Source organism: Lepidothrix coronata, unplaced genomic scaffold (assembly GCF_001604755.1).
Source record: "Lepidothrix coronata isolate B3197 unplaced genomic scaffold, Lepidothrix_coronata-1.0 Scaffold194, whole genome shotgun sequence".
Lineage (NCBI taxonomy): Eukaryota > Metazoa > Chordata > Aves > Passeriformes > Pipridae > Lepidothrix > Lepidothrix coronata.
Window position 1 is genome coordinate 865887 of NW_016690374.1, and position 20216 is coordinate 886102.

Sequence of the window (20216 nt, forward strand, 5' to 3'; positions counted from 1 at the left end):
AGAATGGGAAGTTTAAACACATTTTAAACAAAGTGAAAATCGCTCGATAATCCCATTTTGACATGACAAGAATCATAACTTTAAAAAGCAGAAAAAATCCCAACAAAACACAAACATTTATAAATGCTATTTATGAAACTCTCACGATAGTAACATTTTTTTTCCTCCTTCGGAAGGTTTCACTGCACGTTTTCATGTCACATGGAAACACTATGCATTCCAGGCTGCCAGTGAAAGCTGAACCCCAATGTTTGTGTTTGGCTTAAAAGATATCAAATTACCAGAATCATGCATCTCTAAAGCAATGTTGTCTCTGAGTAAAAGCTGCAACATTCAACTCCTACAATGTGTAAATATTCCTTTCAGATGTAAGGAATATTAACATTAGCAAAACATTTAACTTTCTAGCATTCCCTAAGGATAAAAATACAACATTAACTGGTACTAGCACTTTCCTAAGCAGAGTGTTAGACGAAATAGTCATGGCAATACCTTGACAAAAACTTGTTTAAATTGTGTGGATTGGATAAAATGAAGCCCAGCAGCAATCAGGAGTTGCCTGCTGTGTATTTTGAGCCACAGCCCACCTCAGTACAAGTCTGCATGGATTATGCCACCTAGAGATTGTAACAGATTGCAGTCTGAAGAAACATCCTTTAATGCAAAAGAACTGGTTTCTTGCAAATATCACTGACGGAAGGAGACAGCAAGCCTGAGTTTAACTGCTGGCCATTACTGGGCCTCTGAGAGGAAATTATTTTCTCTTTTCAGAGACCTAACTACCTGTCTTCTCCTCCAGGAGAAGAAAGCAAAGTGCTCTGTCAGAGAGAAAATTCCTTTGTATTTAAGTATTGAATCATCCACTACATCGGTAGTTTACGCACATCTTCCTGATGCAGGTATTTGGAAACTACTGGGTAAAACCAGTTAATTTGCAGAACCAGGAAAGAAATGCACACCATAGTTCAGAAATATGCTTACCTTGTGAACAACAAGTCTGAACTATGAAATGCACAGAGACAATCTGCCACGGAGAGTTCTCCCAAGTGGAATACATGTTACATGCCTTACAATCCCTTTTCTAGTAACTCCACAATGGCATTATATTTGCAGATTCATCAGGAAAAAGACTATCCATTTAGAATGGATTTTAGACTCCAAGGTTTCATTCTGGAATTCTGTATGGTCTACCTCCTATCCCAACACAAGAGTAAGGTCACTGATGTTTGCCTATCAGCAAGTCAGCTTTAACAGAGCAGTGTTCTCCTACTTACATTATGTTAGTTTAGAGGAGACTCGGGTATCCCTCAACTGCATTAATCACAGAAGGTAGTCATACCACAAGTGTGACTCTAAATGACCTACAGTAGGTTTACGTTATCTGGTCTTGCCTTTTCGCAGACATTCATCTTCACAAATGGGAAATTCGGTGAGAAAGAGTGACAAATGATCTCTGAACAGCTAGATACTCACACACACTGGAAAACAAAGCAAGCCAGAAGTCCCCACAAACCACCCCTTTGCCCCTGCTCCCCAACAGGAACATAATTCCAACCAAAAAACATGGTGCACTGGGTGTTATGTTGGTAGCTGGGAACAGGGGCTGAAGGGGCACCTGTGACAGGAGAGGCCGTGTGCTGCTCCATGGCAGACTCAGCTCTGCAACACCCCCTCCACAGGGCAGGGCTGAGCACTTACTCCAGTGAAGCTGATGGCACTGCTAATTTAATGAAGAGCAGAAAACACCAAGGAGAGAGAGAGCAGGAACTGAAGAGACAACATAGGGAACCCCAAGATCCTAAGAACAGAAAGTATTTTGTGAGGTAAGAGGCTCACTCCTGAGGGACAGAGGCCTGTAGAGGGTCCATGCTGAAGCACAGGACTAAAAGAAGGAAGGAGCAACACTGATAAACTGCTGTGCCCTGAACCCAACTCCCTGCACTGCTCACTGCCTCCCTGAAGAGACTGAGTGTAACCTGAGTGTAGGAGGGGGACAAGAGGTGCTTGGAGTAAATATGATCCAGGGGAAGGGGAAGGGTAGGTGCTATATATAGATGTTTGTCTTTTGTGTACCAATGCCTGAATCAGAAATCAAACAATTATGCTAATTAGCAATAACTATTTAAATTAATTCTGTTATGCCTGCAACAGTACTTGGTAAGCAATTTCTCTGCCTTCATTTTGACCCATGAGTTTTCTTGCTCCCGCTTCTTTCATTTTCTCCCCAGTCAAACCAAAGGAGAAGTGCGTAAGTGATGAAAAAAATCAACAATAGTCAAGTTACCAGTGTTACACAGCAACTTATGTTAAAATGATATACACTTGACTGAAGGCTGGAAGCAGCCATCTAAACATAGATGCAACACAACAAAATACCTTAGTGACAGTGACAAAACAACTCAGCTGTTCAGGTTTAAATAAAGCTGCTTAACTTTACAAAAATCTTACTAAAAACTGTGGCTGTGACAAATACAAGAATTAAGTGTTACTACGATTCAGTTGTATTTCTGAGTTGAGAGATGAAAATCCACTTATATGCTTCCTCCTGAAAAAAGCAAATACAGGAATTTCCTTCTGGAATAAAAACTTCCTTTTGAACAATCTATTTCCATCAGTATTCAAACATTTTAAATGGAAGAATAATCGAAGATTTTCATGAATACAGCCCAGGGATTATACCTATAAAAAGCCAGCAAATAAAATGCAGTAGTGTTATATCCTTATGAGCCTCATTATCCCCAACACGCTTCCCAACTCTTCCTGTCGCTACCACAGCTGAAGAAACACCTGAGTGACTTTTAGTAACAGACCTTCCAAAGAGATGACTTACCTTAGGTGCAGGTTACAAACACATTTCTTTTCTTACTACAGGGGAATGGGAACCTTAACAATGAACACTTTGGGAAGATCTGGCAACTTAAGGACAGTACAAGTATGATGAAAACATCTAATCTCCAACTTTTCAATCAATTACAACTTCAACACATTATGTTAGTCAAGACTTAGTTTGAGAATTCAACTATCAAGCTGCAGACTTACACTCTAACTCACACCAGATAAATGTGATTTGTAAATTCAATTATCACAAATGTGGTAAATTCCAGCCACTGGAGGTGACATACAGAGGCCAGTAATTTTGATACATAAATTCAGTATTTCCAAATACTTTAAGTCATGAACAGTGTATTTACCCAGGTATGTAGGATGCTAGGTCTTCTTCAACTAGCTGGCAGTTAATACTAAACTTTCTCCCATTATTAGCAGAGGAATTGAAGAGTTCAACAGATAAGATGCTGTTATCTAAAATTTCTGTGGATTAATAATATAAACATAGTGCCAATTAGTGACAGTATAAAAACTACTTGTCATTTTAGAGATACAATAAATGGTACTAGAAGACAGAATTTTGTAAAGTTACATTTGATAGATAAAATAATTAATTCTGAACATCAACAATATGTAGAGGCTTAGCTCTGCACATATCTAAAATTCACTGAAAATACAGCAATCACTACAAAATACTGTTGTACAAAGAAACCAACTGCTACATTTAATTCCATTTATGCTATGAGTTCCAAACCAACATTCCACAGGGGCTGAAAAGTAACAAGCTGCATGTGAACAATAAACAGTATTAAGAAAAATCCTACTAAGGCACGTATGTTATCTGAAATTCCTTTTTTTCTGGGGGTAATGTTTTAGAGTGGCAGCATTCACACTCCCAGCTACCAATGATGTTAGGAAGTGTCAAGAATAGCTAGTACTTATGGAAACAAGCCCATTTGAATGCACTAGAATACCTTTATCACCTAATGCTGGCGAGGTGTGTAAGAGAAGACAAACAGAGCTTTTGCCAGAAGTTGTACCTGTTACATCTCCCCCAGTTAGTTCACGTTTAGACATACTCACTCCAGGGTACCTCCAACATGTATGAACATAAGCATTTCAAATAAATACTATTTTAAATATTAAAGTGCATGTTTCTACATTTAAGTCAACTTAATAATACGTAAAGAAAGATTAATACACTCTTGATAACTTACCAATTACCGAACACAGCATAAGTTTATCTCCAGTAATTTCTTCAAATCTTCTCTTGGCTTCTCTGTTCCACTCATTTGTCCCTTTAAAAGGCTCAATACAAGCCAGCCTACACCTGACTGCCTGAGGAATAACCCAAAATTATGCATCCAACATCACATATGTATCAGGACCATCTCATTACAACTGAATCACAGACTTTGCTTTGCACTCATACAAGATTGCATGACCTTGGCTTCTGGTTCCACATTACCACTACATGCTTTAGTAGCGGTAACTCTTCCCAGTCAGCTGAGCATGAACCTCAAATTCAGATACATGCTTGCTGAAGTAGAAAGAGCTTACTTCTGCTTGCCTTATCAATGCTTACTTGCAACACGATAAAGCTGCAAAAGCAACCTCATTTCTGATACTCTTACCTTCTGAATGCTTGACTTTCCAATCCTGTGTTCATTCATGTTTCAAAGAATTCTAAATCCTTAAAAATTATTTTATTTAAAAAGCAAAGATGTACACCCAAAACATATTAAGTCACTCACATCATGAACCCCAGCAAAATTCTGAGTGCTTAATCCAGGCAAGCACTTATTTACCTTTTCTGGAAAGCTTAGAAACTCCTCTTTTACTCTGCGTATGTCTTTATGAGGTAAGTTAGCAGTGTTGCCGTAGTCAACATACTTTACTGTAACTTCTTGACAACTTGGCAGCCCTTCAAGAAAAATAACCCAAGTTATTAGAACAAAAAAATAGTTATCTGATGCAAGTTAAAGCACCAGAATTTCAGAGCAAAACTGAAATTTCCCACTATATTATCATTCACACAGTATAACAGTTGAATATAAAATTTTCTTTAAGGGCCAGCCATTTCAGGTTCCTGAAGTGACAGTGTTGGCATTTTGGTCCCCTAACACCTAACCTCTCTATGAGACATTGGCACACTAAACACATGCCCAGTAGACATGTAAGCATACAGACATGCCACGTTGCCCATACAGGCAACACAGAGGTCAGCATAAGCACATCCCCCCCCCATCCCCTTTGGAATTACTACAGAGAATTACTAACCAACACTACATACACTCATGGGCTTGGCTATAATAGCCAAAGCTGTAGTTCCAACTGCAATAGTTAAGTGAATTATTATTTACAATAATTATATCTTAGAATTTCAACAGTCTCTAGAAAATGAAGTATACTGCTTCTTTTTATTTAAAAAAAGCAGATGTATAACCAGTCTATTAATAGCAAAATAATATGAATTAATACTGCTGACTTTATGAACCTGTTAGTACCAGAATCCTTAGGAAAAACAATGGCTATTTGTTACTGTTTATATCCAGTGTGTGACTCCGATTTAGCTGCACAACTGATTTTGCAAGCCAGAATTAGAGTGAAAGATCAATACCTCACCTACAATCTGTGCTCTGTACCAATTCCCATCCTCTTGTTTTGCAATACAAGCTTGGCCTTCAACCGGGCAGAAAATTTCTGACTCTTCTCCACAGTCATGTTTATATAACTCCTGAATTTTCTCTGGAAAAGATTCCAGGCTCTCTCTCTAAAATAAAATAAAACCCCAAAACATATATACATACCTGATGTTCTTTTCTCATGGCATTTTTGCTCTTTAAAGGGATATTTTTTTTCTAGTAGTGTACTTTCTTGTCTTCTCACAAAATTAAAAAGTGGTTCTGAATACATGAAGCGAATTAAAGAGCCTAACAATTGCTGAGTATTGCCCTGTTCAATCACCATTCTAAACAGTAAAACACTACATACACACATAGGAATTAACCATGTAACATAATTGGCAAAAAATGTCAACTTTCTGGGATTCTAAGAACTCCTGGAATTAACCTAGGACCAAACTAGGATTGCAGGAATTAATATTATCTGTTAATTCTAGGAATCCTAAGCTGAACTTAATGGAAGTTACAGCTTATTTAGTGTGGACTACAAGTAGCTCAACATTAAAATGTCTGTTTGGTTTTATTTAAAAAGACTTTACTTCTACACTTACCAACCAGAGGTAGAAATCACTTGGACTATTAATGTGACAAACTACTACAAAGACTTCTTCTCCTTCTTGTGGAATATTAGGCGGACTGTAGTGCAAGATGGTATTATTTTCTAATTGACTGGGAAGCTGTAGTCTAAACCTAAGGTAAACAAAATGAAATCTGGAATAAATTCAGTTAAAATTAACCGAGAAGGAACCCTTTTACATTCATAAAAAACCCCACAAAATGGTCTTATAAAAATAACTTGATTCATGTTTATATCTATAGCTTAAACTTTCCTTCTTGAAGTTGGTACAGTCCATTATCTCTATCTTGTCCCATCACAAATGTAACATATAAAGAATGATATATGATATATGGCAGCTGGTTCCTAAAATGGGATGCAGTAGTGTACTATTTACATTGTAAAAGAAAATAAAGTAAAAGGTGAGATTCCACTACACATTGACAAACCATTTTCTTTCAGATTTCCCTTTCCTCAAAAGAAAAAGCAATTAACTGAGGAATACAAATGCAGTAAAAAATTATCTCCCACTGCTCCAGCCATCATAACTAGTTATGCTCAAAATAAACAATGACCTTTCCCTGTGTGCTTCACTTTGCAAGCATTATTCCATTATCAGTTAAGGCACAGGAGCATAAACTAAAGGAAAACACGTACCTTGCCAAATCTAAGAACACTAATGCATCCTTCAGAGACACTGGTATGTTACTGCTTGTTTCATTGAATGGAGGTTTTCTCAAATCCACAATGAGAACACCATCCTCTTCTCTAAATACGATCATTGAAACAACTTTATTATTTACCAGTTCTAAAAATTTTTTCTTTGCTTCCTCTCCCCAACCTTCACCCTGTGTTAGAAAGAAAAAGTTATGAAGATGTCAGAGAATGTTAAAACAAAAAATACAAATAGCAATTAAAAATAAAATACAAGTAAGGAGGCACAGATGAAATATTGAACACAGTTAGACTGTCTAGTCCGTAGCCAGGACAGCACTAAATAGAATTCTTTATGATGGATTAATAAGTGTATTTAACTGTATAAAACTCAGTCAGATCAAAGGGCTCCAGTTTCCAGCATGTTTCCTCCGAAGATTCAAGTTTTAATCCCCTCTGGTTGTTCTGATGGATCAGCTAGAGTTGTCTTATGCTCTTTCATTTCACAACTTACATTTCTACTCTCCCAATTCATGTGAAAGGTTATTATCTTATGTCTTAACATAAATGTACAATATACTTTAGGCAATTTACTCATTCCTCCTCTCCACAACATCCTGTGTGATGTTTTGTCTATCTCAAAGCCTGTCAGAATTTATTTCTCTGGGATCAAGTTAATGCATTTCTCATTTGATACTGCAAGTCTGAGACTTTTAGGTGTGAAGAAAACAAAAATAATGCTGCAATATATATCATTTTCTTTGTAATGGAATAAAGACTGACAGTACTTTACTTGTTATTATACTGAAAGAGAACAAACCCTTTTCAACAGGTGGCAAAAAATTTTAATTAAGAAAAGGACAATCCCTGAAAAGGTTCTCTTAAAAATTCTGAAGCCATTTCTTCTCTGGATGATTTTTGAAAGTTACTACTTGCATATCATTATCAGACAGACATGAAATAAAAGTATCAGTTCTGGAATTTGTTTTTAAGTTTGACAAAAGAACACATCTAAATTAAGAGTAGTGAGATTTAAGCCTGAAACATGTATTTGTAAACCCAGAGGCTTTTTAAGACAGACTGCTATAAGCTCGTTTCCTTTCCAACAAAAGCAATGCAACCCATCTATTTACATCTGTACTCTTAAATTTAATTCTGTTTATAGTGGAATAAAGTAATTTTAAATTACATATTTAAGTTCTTTAATATAAATCTTAAGGAAAAAAAAGCTCCTGAAATACTTCAAGCGGCTTGTACTTACTGTATTTTTGGGAACAACATCCTTCAATGAACACCGTACTGCTAAAGGAGGAACAGCTGCAAGTTCTGCCTCAATACGCTGATCAGACTTCCTTACAAACAGACAAATGTCATCTGTTTCAATAGTTTGCAGAGCAGTAGGATCAGGCCTTTCAGTGGGATCATAGCTAATGTTCAATGGGAATAAATGCAGTACGAACTTAAAAAAAAATCAAACCCGACACCTGAAAAGCCCCAAACCAAACCCCAGATTCACAACAGAGGTCATTATTGCAGCACTTGGCATAATGTTATGTCAATGAAACAGAACTAGAAAGTCTCAATGAAGTAATTTTTTCTTTTTTAAGCATTGAGGACTCACATGCTCTCTTTTACAACAGAAGTCTAAGTTAAATATTTCAATGTATGAAGGCTGGTACACTTGTGTAATTAAATACACTGCCACTTTTTCTGTGGGAAATACGTACGTAGAGGATATTAGTGTCATTTGGGTATCTGGTTATCTGTGTGAAGCTGAGGAAGGACCTGTTTCTCAGTAGAGATCTTCTTGAGTAACAACAGTTAAGAACAACTGCAGACAAAAACCTCTCTCTGGAAACATACCCTGAGAAAGTTAAAACTATAGAGCTTCCAACATCAATCAGGAATACTTTCAGCAATGCAACATCACACACTTTGTATCTTATTGGACCACAAGGCTTCCTCTGATTTTTACTTTCTAGGGGAATTAGTTCAGTGATAGTTCCGCGGCACCACATTCCAGTCTCCTTACTCTTAATAAAAGTTCTAGCACCTATATGGAAGCAAATAAAAAGGGCTAAATTAAGTATTTTTAAGTTTTTCACACTAGAATTATTACTACAGTTATGCATAATATTCCATTGTTCCCATTCTCCACACACATAGCAAAAGTGCTATTGTTAAAATAAAGATAGACAGTAAAAACCTTGTCTCAACAGCCACTAGAAATTCCCTCCACCTTCATTTACACAGTGTTCATAAGGCTAGGAAGTGTTTGGCTTGTATTAATAAGTCATTTCTGGCAAACTTGCTTTACCTCTTAGTAAACTGGCAAAACACCATTGATATATAAGGTTATGATATACTTTTCATCAGTTTTCTAAACACATTCTAGAAGTGGGCAACATTATCAACATGTGGATTAGAAAATAATTTTAAGTGATTTAGCAATGTGTTATTACCTTTCATTTTTACTCCTAGAATGGTTTCTATTCAGTGAATTTAAAAAAAAAATCATATCCACTAGAAGGGAATGTTGCTTGCATGATAGAAAGCTGATTTACTGAGATAGATAAAGAATTAGTCTCATCATTACAAGCTACCAGTTAACCATTGCCATCTAATGCTGGAAAACATGAAGTTCACAGCCAGGTGTTTCAACTGCTCTGGTTACTCAACGCACTCAATTTGTTGAGGTTGAGAAGAACTGCAGTTTTTTTTAATTCTACTGGTTTTGTTCATAGGTTTTAATAAAAGCCTACTTTACCAAATCACGTGTACAATGTTTCTCTAAAACAATTAATTGTAGATTCCAGAACATATAAGGACTGCTTTACTATGTAAAGGGGCAGGGGAGAGGAGAATAAAAAAAGGAGCATGATACTAAGGAATACATATTGCAGGGTAGTATTTTAAGCCATGAAGACCTTTAAAAATTGACCACTTACCTAGTTCCAAAGTGTCTGAAGGCCAGAGATACGAACTCTTATTACAACAGAAGTTTTCCAATTTCTTCTCCAAAGCCAAAGCTTCTTTCCTCTGTGAGTACCTCCGAATATAGAAATGGCTTGGATTTATAACATGGCTTACCAACACTAATTCTGTCAAACCTGAGTAAGACATAAAACAAGTTATCAAACACCCTCCAAGTGACTCCAACAGGTATCATCAGACATACAATTTGGCTGATGTTGCATTAATCATAACAACATTACCTCAAACAGATTTTAACCTGACAAGTCTGCTCACACTTGTTTCAAACTATTAGCATGTTTGCTTTCTGATGAAATTGCTCTTTTGAACTACCTCCCTCATACTACCCTGCAAAACAAAAGGCTTCTGTCACTGCTCACAAAGTGGTAGCCTGAATTTAAGTAGGTAATTCAGAGTTTGTATTCCAACAGAGAAATAGAAAGCTTCTAGAAAGCAAATTAGAGATTAAGACTGCTACCTTTAAGAATAGGTATAGAGACTTTTGTACGGTTAATCAGCGTTAATGTATGAAGATCAGGGAATGGCCTAAAGCTAGCAAAGAGATGACCCTATGTAAGGCAGTACTTGTGACTAAGCATCCAAATCCTTTGTACTGCAGCTACCTCCATCTACTGGTGATACAAAAGGCAGATTTCTCCTTCTGAAGCTACTCAAAGGTCAGAGGGTTAATGGGTCAGAGGGTTTTAGAAGCCAGCAACTCAATTCTTACAAGAGTATTTTACACCACAAAGCTTCCTGCAAAGGGTGGACATCATAATCTAAATTCAATGTCAGCTGCATGACTGATCAGGGCACACCACACACACAGATCTGCAGCATCCTTTAACACTGCCACCTCTGCGCCTATCTCTGAACTCTTAACAAATCATGGGCAAACGACTAAAGAGAATGGCACCTGAAACCCTCTGAGTAGGTATGTAGGACTGTTCTTCCAAGTTTAGGAAATGCAGCCTCCAGAACAGATGCAAGATCACTCCTGGGCTTTTCTACTGGATAAGATGGTATCTGAATAAAACATCTGAATTACTTCAAAGATTTCACCAATAGGTACACAAACTGTTCTGGATCACCCGTGGTCACCATCTCTGATGATGTGATGAGTCACTTATCTCGTCTTACATGTAAAATCATAAAATCATTATGGTTGGAAAAGACCTCTAACACCCTGAGCACCTCCTGGACACCAGCTTGGTAGGCTCTGCTGGACTCACTCTAATAGGACAGTGATTTTTCAGTACTCCAGTGTCCAGTACTGGACACAGTACTCCAGATTCAGTCCCCCAAGAGCCTAACAGAGGGGAAAGATCCCTCCATGGACCTGTTAGCTACACTCTAACTAGTACAGTCTAGGGAAAACCTGACAAGCTGAGGAACCTAATTGTTACTGACAGCAAACGTAGGACAATGGCCTGGGAGAAGATTCAGTAAGCTGAGAGAACTGATGGAAAAGAATTCTCCAGGAGCCAATGTCAGAAACTCTGAGCGGGACTGCAACAACCACAAGTCAAAAAGAATCATCAAGGAAGATACTGGAACTCATGAGCCCTCTGAGAGAAACTGTGAGCAAGTTTTCACTAAGCTAAACAGGAGGACAAAAAAAAAAAAAAGGTGTTTGCTCAAAGGAACTGAAACAGAGATCATTAAAGAATTTGTATGAGCCAAATGTAACTACAAACACACAACATAATACAAGACACAAAAATAACATCATGCTTGGCAATGGAACATTGAAAGCATCAGGTATTAAAAAACTTGCCTTCCAAATCATCTTCAAGTATTTCTTCTATTATGACATCAGGCATTTCTTCTTGGTCATCGAGGATAAATGTGTCTCGCCCATTATCTTTGCTATATTTGGGAAAAATTTTATTTAAAGACAAATTAATATAATTCAGTCTGTTTCCAGAAAAGCATGAGTCAAAGCAGAGGTTTTATCAAGAACACATCACTATGTTAAGAAAACACCTCAAAAGAGCTGCTAAGAATAAACTGCATTTAGTTTTTGAATACCAAGACAACAAAAACAGTGACATGATCTCTGAAACCTAAAAAGAATTGGCACAGACACAGCACATATTCTCGGGCACAGTTCAACTGCATGAGCTAGCCCTGTTTAGATGATCAGAAAGCACAAGTACAAATACAAACTATTTGACAAAATGTTAATAGTGTACAGATACTCTTCATCCTAATCTGTAAAATTTTCAAATATTAGAGTATGCAATAAGCCTTTCTTAACATAATCAGTTTTATCTACAACAGTCCTCACAGCAACTCTGTTTTCAAGTTTTTGTCAAAGACAAAAAAAATAAAGGGGACTAATAAAATAAAAGCAATTTAGACTGTGAATTGAAAATACCACAATTTCAGTATTCGCTGTTCATTTGAGAGATTTATTTACACTTACATGAAATAATTTTCATATGCTGAAGTCATAAACATCTCTATTACATGTATTATGAACATGCAGACATGGGGACATGGTTTAGGGGTTGCCTTGGCATTGCTAGGTTTACAGGTGGACTGAATGATCTCAAAGGTCTTTTCCAACCTAAGTGATTCTATGACTGTATTATTACATGCCAAGCAAAGTTGAAAATCACTCAGCATAAGAAAAATCTGGACAACTTAAGTGATACAGCAAAACATACTTGGGTGAAACACAACAAAAACCAAAGTGGCAGAACTGAAACACAAATTGGACTAACTGGAACACTGCCCTAAGCATCTAAAGTTTCACTCTGATTCAGTATACTCTAAAAAATTGTATACGCTTATGGAATTCTTAATTTAGTCTCCAATAAATACTTGACCATTAGAAGAACAAGTTACTGTACCTATCCTCTTTTATAAGAAAAATACTTACTTCTCTGTCATTCCCCATTTAATCTTGCCCAAATTTTCCACTGAAGATATAATCTCGTAACTGTTCAGGAACAGGCTCAAGAGAAGAGAACAAGTATTACAGAAGGTGACATGAATATCTAAATCACTCTGACAGTTTGAGATCTATGGTATTTTTCAGAACAGTAAGAGATTAATTACATACTCTGTTTTAATTCTTCCACTCCTATGAACAACAGATTTGGCTGCTCATTTATCTTCACATTCATACTTCAAAATTCTCTTGCCTTTTGCATCCTCCCTCATGCACAAAGTACTGCAACATTCACATACTGTACTCACACCTATACTCAGTTTAGTTCAATAAATTATTCTGCACAGAGAAAAAGAATTTTTTCTTCCTGAATGAAACCATAACTGAAGTCCAAAATGTATGTTTCTGTTTATTGTTACACTAATAACTATTTTCTTGATCAATGAAAAGTGGCAAAGCCTTTACATTTAGGTTAGGAGAACTGTAAATATAATTTCAATCAAATCCTTCGCTTTGCTGTCCAGTTTTAAAAACTGACAGTTTATAAAAACTGAAGTGTAAATAGTATTGAACAGCCATCTGTGCTTCTCTCCCACTGCCCCTTCAGGAACACACTGCACCTACTCTTTGTTCTACAACATTTTATGTCTCCAGAATGTGCCTCAAATTCTGTGCACCTCCTAGTTGTGATTTTTAACGCCTCTGGTGTTATTTTGGAGCGGCACAAGGTATGCAAGACCTTTACATTCATCCTTCATCAGGTCCCCCGTTTGGCTGAAGTTCTTAAAAAGTTAACCAATGCAGAAAGATGAGATTTTGTAGTGTTTTAGTTTTCTTCTAAGTTGGGACAGTTTGCCATTGTGCATTTAAATAGGCTTCTGTGAAATTCTGATTCAATGACATTGTGTTCAAAGTAGTGACTTGGTACATAAGGCCTAATGGTAAAGGACCATTTTCAAGACTGCTTTATCCATATTCTAACTGAAGAACTCAACTCATGTGACAGGAGTCATCTTAATTTTTGTCTAGCATTGAAAAAACCTTCCCAGGGAAGTGGTTGAGTCACCATCCCTGGAAACATTTGGCTGAGAGAGTGGGGGATCTTCAGCCTGGAGAGGAGAAGGCATTGGGGAAGACCTTATAGCACCTTCCAGAAGGAATCACACACAGATTTTCTGATACAGGCTGTTGCACTCAGACAAGGATAACTGTTTTAAACTAAGAGAACATAGATTCATACTAGACGTAAATTTTTTTACAGCAAGAGTGGGGAAACACCGGAACAGGTTGCCCAGAGAGGTGGTAGATGCCACATCCCTGGAAAGGTTCAAGGTCAAGAGGGATGGGGCTCTGAGCAACCTGATCTCATTCAGGATGTCCTTGTTTGCTGGAAGATGTTTGGACTACATGACCTTTAAAAGGCCTCTTCCAACCCAAACCACTGTGTGATTTAAAAGACATGTAGACCTTATACTTAGGAACACAGTAAAGGTGAACTTGGTAGTGGTTAGGTTAATGGTTGGACTCAGTGATTTAGGTGTCTTTTCCAGCCTAAATGATTCTAGGATTGTATAACTGCTCATGCATGCAAGTGATCAACTTTGAGCAACATTTGCCTGTGCCAGTCAGAATCTGATGGCACACCCTCACTGTATTCCCCAGAGTGATTCCACATCCTGACTTATAACAGGATCCCAAAAATGTTCCAAACTAGCACCATCTTTATTCTTCACTGTTTGCAAATGTGGTCTTTACTGCAGCACTCTGACCAGCCTTATGATCAAAAGCTGCATAAGGTCAGGTGTACCACAGTTATGACCTATTTTCTTACTCACTTCTGGAACAGAAATATCTGTCACTTCCAATGAGTGCTGCATGGCAACCGGGATTTTCCACAAATTTCTTCAGACATCAGTACCCCAAAAAACATATAAATGTTTCCTAAAGGTCAGAAACTGAGTACTTAAAAAAAAAATTAAGCCATTATTCCCCCAATTTATTTCTACTTATAATGAAAGGAGAAAGTTTTTTTAAAGTGGCAGAAGTCTGTCAAGAATTTTTAAAATGCATGTCTATTTGTTTACAGGGCAGCAAATCACATGTGCTTTCTCCCTGATGCCTCAGATGAAGGCTATTGCGTATTGTTAGTTAGGAGTTTATACTGATGTCTGAAGTAGTAGCTTTTCAGTAAACTGCAACTGAAGAAGTTCAATTTCTGCTGTTTAACTGTTGCATGAACAGTTTTTGTAATTAGGATAACTGGAGCATCCTTTTGCCCCCCAATATATCTCCTGCTTCAGTCATTTACCTCGAAAATATTTTTTCCTTCAAACTCTTCACTCTTGAGAGCTCAGCCTCAACTGGCAACTTTAAGTCATAAATAACCTGAAATTATGAAATACAATCTTAGGTTCCATTACACAGAAAACAGATTACACAGATTCTCATGACCTACAACATGACGAAGTCAGAACATGACACCTTTAATTTTATGGAAAAAACCCCAAGAGTTTAGCTGATAGCCAACTCTCCAATAGATCTTCTTACCTTGCCAAGAATTAATGGCTGGTATGCTGTAATGTTAGCATGTAAACAGAAGTAGAAATCAGACACTCCTTTTGTTTCAACGGGAAGAAAGTGATTTCTAAGTAAGAAGACAGGCCTATGGGAGGACAGTGGCAGGTGCCAGTTCAAAAAAAAAAAAAAAATCACACTGGTTAAGATGGAAGAAATGATGGGAAAGAAAAAAAAGGAGGGATTAGACTTCTGGGTTAGGTGAGAGACTCACTTTCTTCACATGGAAAGTGATGAATGGATGCAGGGCGAGTGACTTTGAAAAGCACACTTCTTCAAAGAATAATGAGACAAATTATTCATTCTTTCTCTCAACACAAGAGCTATAAAGGCTGCAAATTAAATAACTGTGTGGCACATTTTGAAAGAACAGAGGGAGTTATTTCATATATACCTCATTTTAAATAGTAAAATGTGAATCTCACTGCCATGACATATGAACACATACATATAACAAAACGCATATGTGAACACACCCATGCACACTGCCACAAGCTTTACAAAGGCATTCAAGGAGGTATTGCACAAGCTTATGACAGAAGGTGATGATGTTTATTCAGTGTAGTGATCCTGATGTATCCTAGAGATTCTAAGATTGTTAACCTTCAACTTCCCATACTCACTAAATGCTCGGTTTCTCAGATGCTTCCCCAAGCATCTTCTCCTCTCTGTTGTCAGAGACAGGAGACTTCACAGGATGGATCTTTGGTCTGATACAGCATGGTAGGTAGCATGGGCTTCTATGAACAGTAGATATGATGGGAAGGAAGAATGAAAGTAAAGGCCTGGGACCAAGAAGATCAGGAAAGTGTGGCTATTAATTCTGGAGTAGTTCTCTGAGAAGGTTTGAGAGCTCTGGAATGGAAAAGGTTTGAGAGACTTCTGAACTGATGAAAACATCACCCTTTCACTGATCAGTACTGTGTCACAGTTTGCCTGTCCTTCCCCTCCATCTACTGTTTCAGACAGCAAGCTCTTCAAGACAAGAACCACCTTTTTTTGCATCACATCAGTCACCAGATGTGTAAAAGTGGAGTAAGAATACAATACTGCAAAAACATCAGTACTAAAGTCAGCAAATCGAGAACACAGATACTTTCAATCCAATTTTGAATGTATTCCTTGAAAATAAATTATTTCACAGTACAAGAATGTAAGTACCTGAGCGAGATCACAACAGTTTCTTAGAGAATGTGAGAGTTTTAATTCCTTCACAGTCCTAATGGCACCAATCAAGTGCTTTTTCTTCTCTTCAATGACCTCTTTAGCTTTTGCAATACTAGCACTGTAGTCGTTGATGTTCTCCATCAATTCTGCAAACAATTTCCTTTTCCTGTATTAAAAACATTACTTTTCAGAATTTAATATGCACTCAGCTGTACAGATTCAAATGAACTGTAACACACAACTACCAGTCACACCACAACACAAAGTGGATACATCTCACACATCCGATCCTCTTCCCCAAACAGTGGAAAGCAGAAGCATGGCAAACACACTCCACAACGGGAGGAACAACAGAAGTTAGAGTTCACACTGAAAAGTCACTTTTCTAGAGAAATATTTTTTTATCAAATGTCAGAAGCACTCTCCCATTTAAGCCTCCTGATATTTCCAAACGCATTGAGCTGAAAACTAAACAACTGGATTTTACAATTCAGTCCATTAAGATACCAGATCCCCTGCTAGGAGGCCCTTCTTGTAACCTAAGCTTTGATGTCAAAGCTTCCTTAAATCTGAAGACAAATATTTTTGAAAACAAAGAAATGAAGTGTCCTTAGGCTTCTATCAGCTTGAAAATTTGCAGAAAGTGAATTGAAAAAACCAAAGTTATTCCTGCTGTTAAACTGGTCCTCCACTAATGACAGTATTAAAAAACCTTCAAAAATTGAGCTTTTTAAGAAAATTAACATTATGACTATTTTTTCTTAAAGAGTAGAGTCTGCATAAGTTAGTGTTTTCCAACCATGCAAACCAGCTCCAAGATGCCACAACGAAAGGGCAAAAAATACTGTGCAAAAATTAAACCCAGGTATTATGAAATAATGGTACGAGAGACTAAAATTTTAAGAATTCTTCTACTTGAATTAGAAACAGGTTCTTGATAAAAGTAGCTCACCCATGCCAAACTACAAAACTAGATTACTACCTTGAGAGGAGAGTAATAAGTTCATCAAGAGTTCTATCTGCAGCTTCTGTAACTCTGTCTCTTTCGTGCTTCACTTTCAACTCCAAGCATTCCAGCATCTGTTTTGTTCAATATGATAAAACATGCATTTATTATGTCATTATTCATGATTTTACTCTCACATGACTTTTTTTAAAATTCAGGACAGAAACAATGAATAGTAAGATGGTGATTAATACTCCACAGAAAGAGTGACACTTAAACCACTTACAGCTCATTACAGCCCCTTGTTTTCTCTAATTTCAAGTCAGCTGGCACTGTTTGGAACCTCCTCAACTAAAGCCTTCAGGTCTATGAGGCAAGAAACAGGTAGATCTTGGGCCCACTGCCTCACTTTCCTTATTTGACATTCAAGCATAGCACCATGCACAGATAACTAGCACGCTGAGATTTCTACTGTTTTTTAAAACCCACTGTGAGCATAAAGTGAAAATAAAACAAAAAATTCCTCCTCTGGCTAAACATCAGTTTTGTCACTATAGTTACATTTAAAGAAAAGACTATGGAAAAAGATATGCAACACTGCTTTGCCAATTCCAATCTTTGTTGAAAAGCTGTTGCAAGACCACTCTTGTACCCATGAGTTATTATATTAGAGCTGCTGAAATAGTACATTTTTACAAGATACTATTAGTATATCAGTATGAATTCAATATGGCTTTGCTTAACAGACAGACTGGCCACTGCAATGAAGTAAGTTAGAAAGGGAATGGAGAAAAGCTTTAAAGCATGATTACTAGAACTAAGCTTTTGAATCATTAAATACTTATATACCCGTGTATCTTACAATACAAATAAAATGTAAGTAAGTGGCAAACACAGAACTGCAAGTTTTGCTACAGCACATTTAAAAAGAGTTAAAGTTTAAATAATTATCATTGATGAAGCTCAAAAGTGATTTTCACCCACCTTGTCTGCTTCATGGAAGTGGCCAAGATTACAAACAGCTATGCACAAAGCTTCCTCAATATCTTGTCCAATGTTGTTCTCCTGAGGAAAAATTTGCTAATGAACACAAAGTTGCTTGTACGACTAAAAGACAAGATGGTTTGTAACCATTTGCCATTTTGATAGAGGCAACTGTGGGTGACTGATGCATGTTAGTACTCTGAGCAGGTCTATAGTGGCCAACAGGCCCAAAATACTTAGCTCACCTGAATTTCACTGAGAACATCTACACTGTAGTATTTATGGAACACATTCTAGAATTGTGTTTTAAAATACACACAGTTTACTTGCACACACACATACACAAAATGACAAGTACATGAAGGAAAAGCAAAATAAAATTACTAATGCAGAGGAAAGAAAACATGGAAGACTGAAGAATGCGAATACTGCAGCCTAGAAAAAAGTATAATGTTTAGGAATATCATTTGGGGAAAAAAACCAACCCAAAAACATAGTAAGCTCCCAGTATTAGGCTGATGCAAGACAACCATTTTCAAACTTTAATGGGCACTATAAGAAAACCACCTAAGAAACCATGACAGCCATTTGCACACTATGATTCTTTCAAGGTCAGCATACAGGACAACATCCACGGAACAAAACGTGACTGGCATTGGATGTATCATTTGTTTCCGGTTTACTCTGTCATATTAAAATATCCACAACATTAGCTCCCCTGCCTAAAACTTCACAAACCTCATTCAGAAAGATCAGGTTAGGAAATTTAATAGAATGTTTAAAGACAGATCCCTTTGTTCAACAACCTTTTTGCCCTGAATTATTGCCCAAAGGAGGTAGGTGTGAGTCTTGCAGCACTAAAAAAGAAGTACCAAATCCAATACTGTAAAGCCTGGGATGTCATAAGAAAAGCTAAACTCAAAATACATATTTTCACAGTCAGATGAGTAGAACTAATACTCTTCAGCTAGGATCCCATTCAGAGATTTGAGCTGCACTCATTTTGTCAAGTTATTTTAACACTGTAGCCGCACATCAGTTCGATGATAAGATGGAATAACAGCACATAACTATTAAAGGCTGCACGGGTTTGTGTTTTAAGAAGTACAGTATTAACCATGCATATACAAATACAATAAGTGAGAATATAAGGAAATTCTGTGTTAACACACCATGTCAGCTGATGGAGTTAGAGCTGGTTCATCCTTCAGCCCACCATTTGAAGAGAACAGGTGATGAACATTTTTCTCTTCAGTATTGTGACTGAACGGCCTGCAAACCAAAATCTTTTAAGGAAAAAAACCCATGCATTTTAAATAAAATATCAAACTTTGTACAAGTACTTTATATATGTATTTCAAAATTTATTATTAAATGCATTCACACCTGTTTTAGAAACAGTTGAATTCACACTGATATGCAGCAGATACCTCACTTTTCAAAAAATCTGCTTTCTACTAGAATCCTCTTAGAAACAACTATTTTTCATTTTACAATTTTTGCAAGGCTTAATAAAACCTTAATAGTTAGCAGTGATTCTTATCCTCACTGAGTAAATGCACGTCTATTAACATTCCAGGATTAATTTTTCATTTGTTGCCCAAACCTTTTCTTTTCAGACAGTGATTGTGCTGTTAAAATCTTTAGAACACACAACAGATGATATCAAAACCACCTACTGGCGACCTGTTAGGAAGGCTATTAAATTTAGCTGTATGATCATCCATGCTTGCTCTTCTGCAACAGCTGACAAGACTTTCACAAAAAAACAAAAGCAGCCTCATTCCAGGAAGGAAGCATTTGTTGTTCTTCCTGTGTTTATTTTGTTCCTTTTGACAAACTAAGAAGATCTCAAGAGCACTGCTGCAGAGATCAACAATCATATATGAAATCTTGAGTTTCTATTCCACTTCGGGCAAGGTTAGCAATGCACACTACATGTGCCAAACTCAG

At 37.0% G+C, this 20216-nt stretch overlaps 1 protein-coding gene across 7 annotated transcripts in view; it reads right to left on the minus strand.

The window, feature by feature from the left end:
• RNF17 (ring finger protein 17) overlaps nucleotides 1-20216 on the minus strand; it is a 40891-nt gene that overhangs the window by 16776 nt on the left and 3899 nt on the right. For 6 of the 7 annotated variants that reach the window (XM_017831674.1, XM_017831676.1, XM_017831677.1 and 3 more), the window contains exons 6-21: nucleotides 19436-19535; nucleotides 18264-18344; nucleotides 17316-17413; nucleotides 16328-16499; nucleotides 14901-14977; nucleotides 12581-12655; nucleotides 11471-11562; nucleotides 9669-9830; nucleotides 8584-8773; nucleotides 7982-8147; nucleotides 6724-6914; nucleotides 6062-6200; nucleotides 5452-5599; nucleotides 4635-4750; nucleotides 4044-4164; nucleotides 3192-3309 (exon numbers count right to left, since the gene is read on the minus strand). In XM_017831674.1, the coding sequence (XP_017687163.1) occupies nucleotides 3192-3309; nucleotides 4044-4164; nucleotides 4635-4750; nucleotides 5452-5599; nucleotides 6062-6200; nucleotides 6724-6914; nucleotides 7982-8147; nucleotides 8584-8773; nucleotides 9669-9830; nucleotides 11471-11562; nucleotides 12581-12655; nucleotides 14901-14977; nucleotides 16328-16499; nucleotides 17316-17413; nucleotides 18264-18344; nucleotides 19436-19535 (2046 nt within the window). The remainder of the gene's footprint in view (nucleotides 1-3191; nucleotides 3310-4043; nucleotides 4165-4634; nucleotides 4751-5451; nucleotides 5600-6061; nucleotides 6201-6723; nucleotides 6915-7981; nucleotides 8148-8583; nucleotides 8774-9668; nucleotides 9831-11470; nucleotides 11563-12580; nucleotides 12656-14900; nucleotides 14978-16327; nucleotides 16500-17315; nucleotides 17414-18263; nucleotides 18345-19435; nucleotides 19536-20216) is intronic. The other variant, XM_017831679.1, reaches the window with a different exon arrangement.